The sequence below is a fragment of the Hyperolius riggenbachi genome, chromosome 2, assembly GCF_040937935.1.
Source record: "Hyperolius riggenbachi isolate aHypRig1 chromosome 2, aHypRig1.pri, whole genome shotgun sequence".
Taxonomy (NCBI): domain Eukaryota; kingdom Metazoa; phylum Chordata; class Amphibia; order Anura; family Hyperoliidae; genus Hyperolius; species Hyperolius riggenbachi.
The window spans coordinates 75,987,789-75,991,323 of record NC_090647.1 but is presented as its reverse complement, the minus strand read 5'-3'; the positions used below and the strand labels follow the sequence as shown (position 1 = coordinate 75,991,323).

Genomic DNA, 3,535 nt, shown 5'->3' with positions numbered 1-3,535 from the left:
TCTGATGTGATATACCAGCCAATAGATCCCTTTCTGATCTAATCTAAACCAGGGCTGTGGAGTCGGTGTTGGAGTTGAGGAGTCGGAGCAATTTTGAGTACCCGGAGTCAGTGATTTCATAAACTAAGGAGTAGAGAGTCGGATGATTTTGCACAAAATCCACAGCCCTGGTAAGTGTTAGACAAAGAAGTCGGAGTCTGAGCCATTTTTGGTACCCGGAGTCGGAGGTTCGTAAACGGAGGAGTCGGAGTTGGAAGATTTTTGTACCGACTCCACAGCCCTGATCTAAACAGTGAGGGATCTATCATCTATCAGACGGTGAAAGTGGTGGCCATCTGCCAATGTCAGTTCTCATACCCCTTGATTCATTAGACACACATGAAAAAGAGTATCTCTTCTTTGTTAACGGGCTACTGAACTGAGAGAGATATGGAGGCTACCACATTTATTTCCTTATAAGCTATACCAGTTGCCTGGCTATCCTGCCGATCCTCTGCCTCTAATACTTTAGCCATAGACCCTGAACAAGCATGCAGCAGATCAGGTGTTTCTGACATTATTGTCAGATCTGACAAGATTAACTGCATGCTTGTTTCTGGTGTCATTCAGACACCGATGATGCCAAATAGATCAGCAGGACTGCCAGGCAACTGTTATTGTTTAAATGGAAACCAAAATGGCAGCCTCATGATTTTTCTCACTTCAGTTGTCCTGTAACTGCTTTCCTCAGCTTTTTTCTTCTCTAGTCTCCATATTCCCTTTGGCTCCATAATTTATCTCCCCATTCCCTATAATTCCCCGAATTCCTAGATATGAACTAGCCATGTGACTGTTCCAGTGTTGTCCGTAGCTATACTCATTCTGTGAAGAACGCTGAGAAGCCTCTCGGGTCTACAGAAAGATGGCTGCCGCCATAGAAGAGCAGCTATGCTGACTGGGACATTCCGCAGGGCTTAGTTCGGCCTCTATCGCATGGAACTCTGTGGAATGGGATGTGGGGCACGTGACGTCACCGCTCGTCGGAAATTTTCACGGCGCCATTTTGGAGCTAGCGAGGAGGACCAGGGGATTGTTCCCGCACCGCAATATCCATCTGCACTTCAGCGACGACCGCCATGGCCAACCGGAACCTGAAGCAAGTGCGCATCGAGAGGAACACCACCCCGAGGGACGGCGGGGCCGACATGATGAACCAGCAGCAGCACCACCACCACCACCAACACATGATGAACCAGGGGAAGGGCATAAAGCGCAGCCTGGAGGTGGCCGAGGGGGACCCGTCTCTCATGCCGCCCAAGATGGACGAGCCGGAGGAGGAGCGCGGGGTGACCATCGACATCAAGAGCTTCCTGAAGCCGGGCGAGAAGAGCTACACGCAGCGCTGCCGCCTCTTCGTGGGGAATCTTCCGACCGACATCACCGAGCCCGAGTTCAAGAAGCTCTTCGAGAAGTTCGGGGAGCCCAGCGAGGTGTTCATCAACCGGGACCGCGGCTTCGGCTTCATCCGCCTGGTAGGGCTGGTTTCCATGGTGCTGGGGTCCCGGGTGGGGCGCACGGGGTCGGAGCTGCGGAGGGAGAGGCGCAGCCATTGTGCGCCATTCATTGCTGCAGCAGTGCTGCCATCACTATGGCTGAGGTGCTGCACGTGTTCCCTCCGCACGCAGCCACACAGATCACGGGACAGCGCTGCTATCAGTGTGACCCAGATCCTGTGCTGCCTATTGCTAGTGTTGCTTCATTATGTTATGAAGGTTTTTACAGATTGTCCTCTGTTGTGCTGGCTTCTGTTGCCATAGAGATGTTTCAGCCACAGATACGGGATAGTTTTTTTTCAGTGAGGAGAGGATTATTATTTAGTATTTATATAGCACTGACATCTTCTGCAGCACTGTACAGAGTATATTGTCTCGTCACTAACTGTTCCTCGGAGGAGCTCACAATCTAGTCCTTACCATAGTCATTTGTCTATGTATGTATCGAGTAGTGCATGTAACCTAGTCTAGGGCCAATTTAGAGGGAAGTCAATCAACTTATCTGTATGTTTTTGGGATGTGGGAGGAAACTTGAGTGCCCAGGGAAAACCCGTGCAGACACGGGGAGAACATACAAACTGCTTGCAGATGATGACCTGGGTGTGATTCAAACCTCTGGCAAGAGCGCTAACCACTATGCCACCGTGCTGCTAAATAGAGCTGCTCAAATCCGAAACCGGGAGATACCCGGATAGTTGCTATCCGCATATCTCCCAGTAAACGCGGGGTGGGGGGGTCAATCTTACCTGTCTGACGTCTTTTTCGTACGTCCCACGTCGCTTCTCACGATGCGCTCCACGCGCGTTACGTGATTACAAACACTTCTTCCTTCAACCCGGAAGGAGGAAGTGTTTGTAATCACATGCCTGCCGCTTGGACTGCATTGTGGGAGGTGCCGATGGATGAAGAAGACGTCAGACAGGTAAGATTGACCCCCGCCCACCCTGCACAGGTTTACTGGGAGATAACTGGATAGCAACTATCCGGGTATCTCCCGGTTCCGGGTTTTTAGCAGCGCAGCTGCTAAAATCTTGTAGTCGATGATAGTTGTTGCTTTACATTATGTATTTAAATAATGTACATTTTATATTTTTCATCCAATTTTACCAAATCTATGAAGTATAAAGGTAAATTGAGTGAATATATTGAATGGATAATTTAGGCAGTTCCCTTATATTACATAGAAAAGAAAAGATTGGATCATTAGTGGCCACCATTATGCTGGATACACACGTTGAGATTTCCCGTTCGATTCCAGGGATCGAACGGATCAAATCGATTATTTCCAACATGCTCGATTCGGATTTCGATCGTTTCTGCCGTCGATTTGCCTGTTAAGTATGCCAAATCGACGGCAGAAACGATCGAAATCCGAATCGAGCATGTTGGAAATAATCAGTTTGATCCCGGGAATCGAACGAGAAATCTCAACGTGTGTATCCAGCATAAGAAGGATCAACACCACAGGAAAGGATTTTTATTTTATTCAATTGTTATGTTGACATAGCGTATTGCAGGTCCCTGCTTCTTATTTTAAATATGTAAAAGAAAAACCTTTTTGGGATACTTTTCTTGGGAGGAGGAATCCTCTGGGTCTTAAAGGGATGGTCAGAGTAACTAAAAAATAAATAAATAAATCCACTTACCTCGTGCTTACTCCAGCCCCTGGCAGCCAACCTGTGCCCTCGCCGGAGCTCCGTTGGCTCCCGGGCCCCTCCGGTGCAGATGCCGACCTCGCCAGGTCAGCATCTTCCTGCGTTCCACTGTGCGGCTCACTGAGTCGCACTGACATCATCCGGGCTGCTCTGCGCAGAACGCCTGTGTAGTACAATCTGTATGATGTCCGCGCGACTGAGAGCTGCTTGCGCAGTCGGCATCTTCCGCCAGAGGGGACATCGGACCACCAGCGTGGACCGAAGCTGTGACGTGGGCACAGGACAGCTGGCAGGGCTGGAGGAAGCCCCAGGTGAGTGGCTTTTTTTTATTTTGAAAGTCCTCGGATG

The 3,535-nt window shown here is 49.4% G+C and overlaps 1 protein-coding gene across 1 annotated transcript in view; it reads left to right on the top strand.

Annotated features, from left to right (window-relative positions):
• The first annotated feature begins 977 nt into the window (after positions 1 to 977).
• PSPC1 (paraspeckle component 1) overlaps positions 978 to 3,535 on the top strand; it is a 50,185-nt gene continuing 47,627 nt past the window's right edge. The window contains exon 1 of the mRNA XM_068265887.1: positions 978 to 1,511. Within this exon, the coding sequence (XP_068121988.1) occupies positions 1,116 to 1,511 (396 nt within the window). The 5' untranslated portion in view covers positions 978 to 1,115. The remainder of the gene's footprint in view (positions 1,512 to 3,535) is intronic.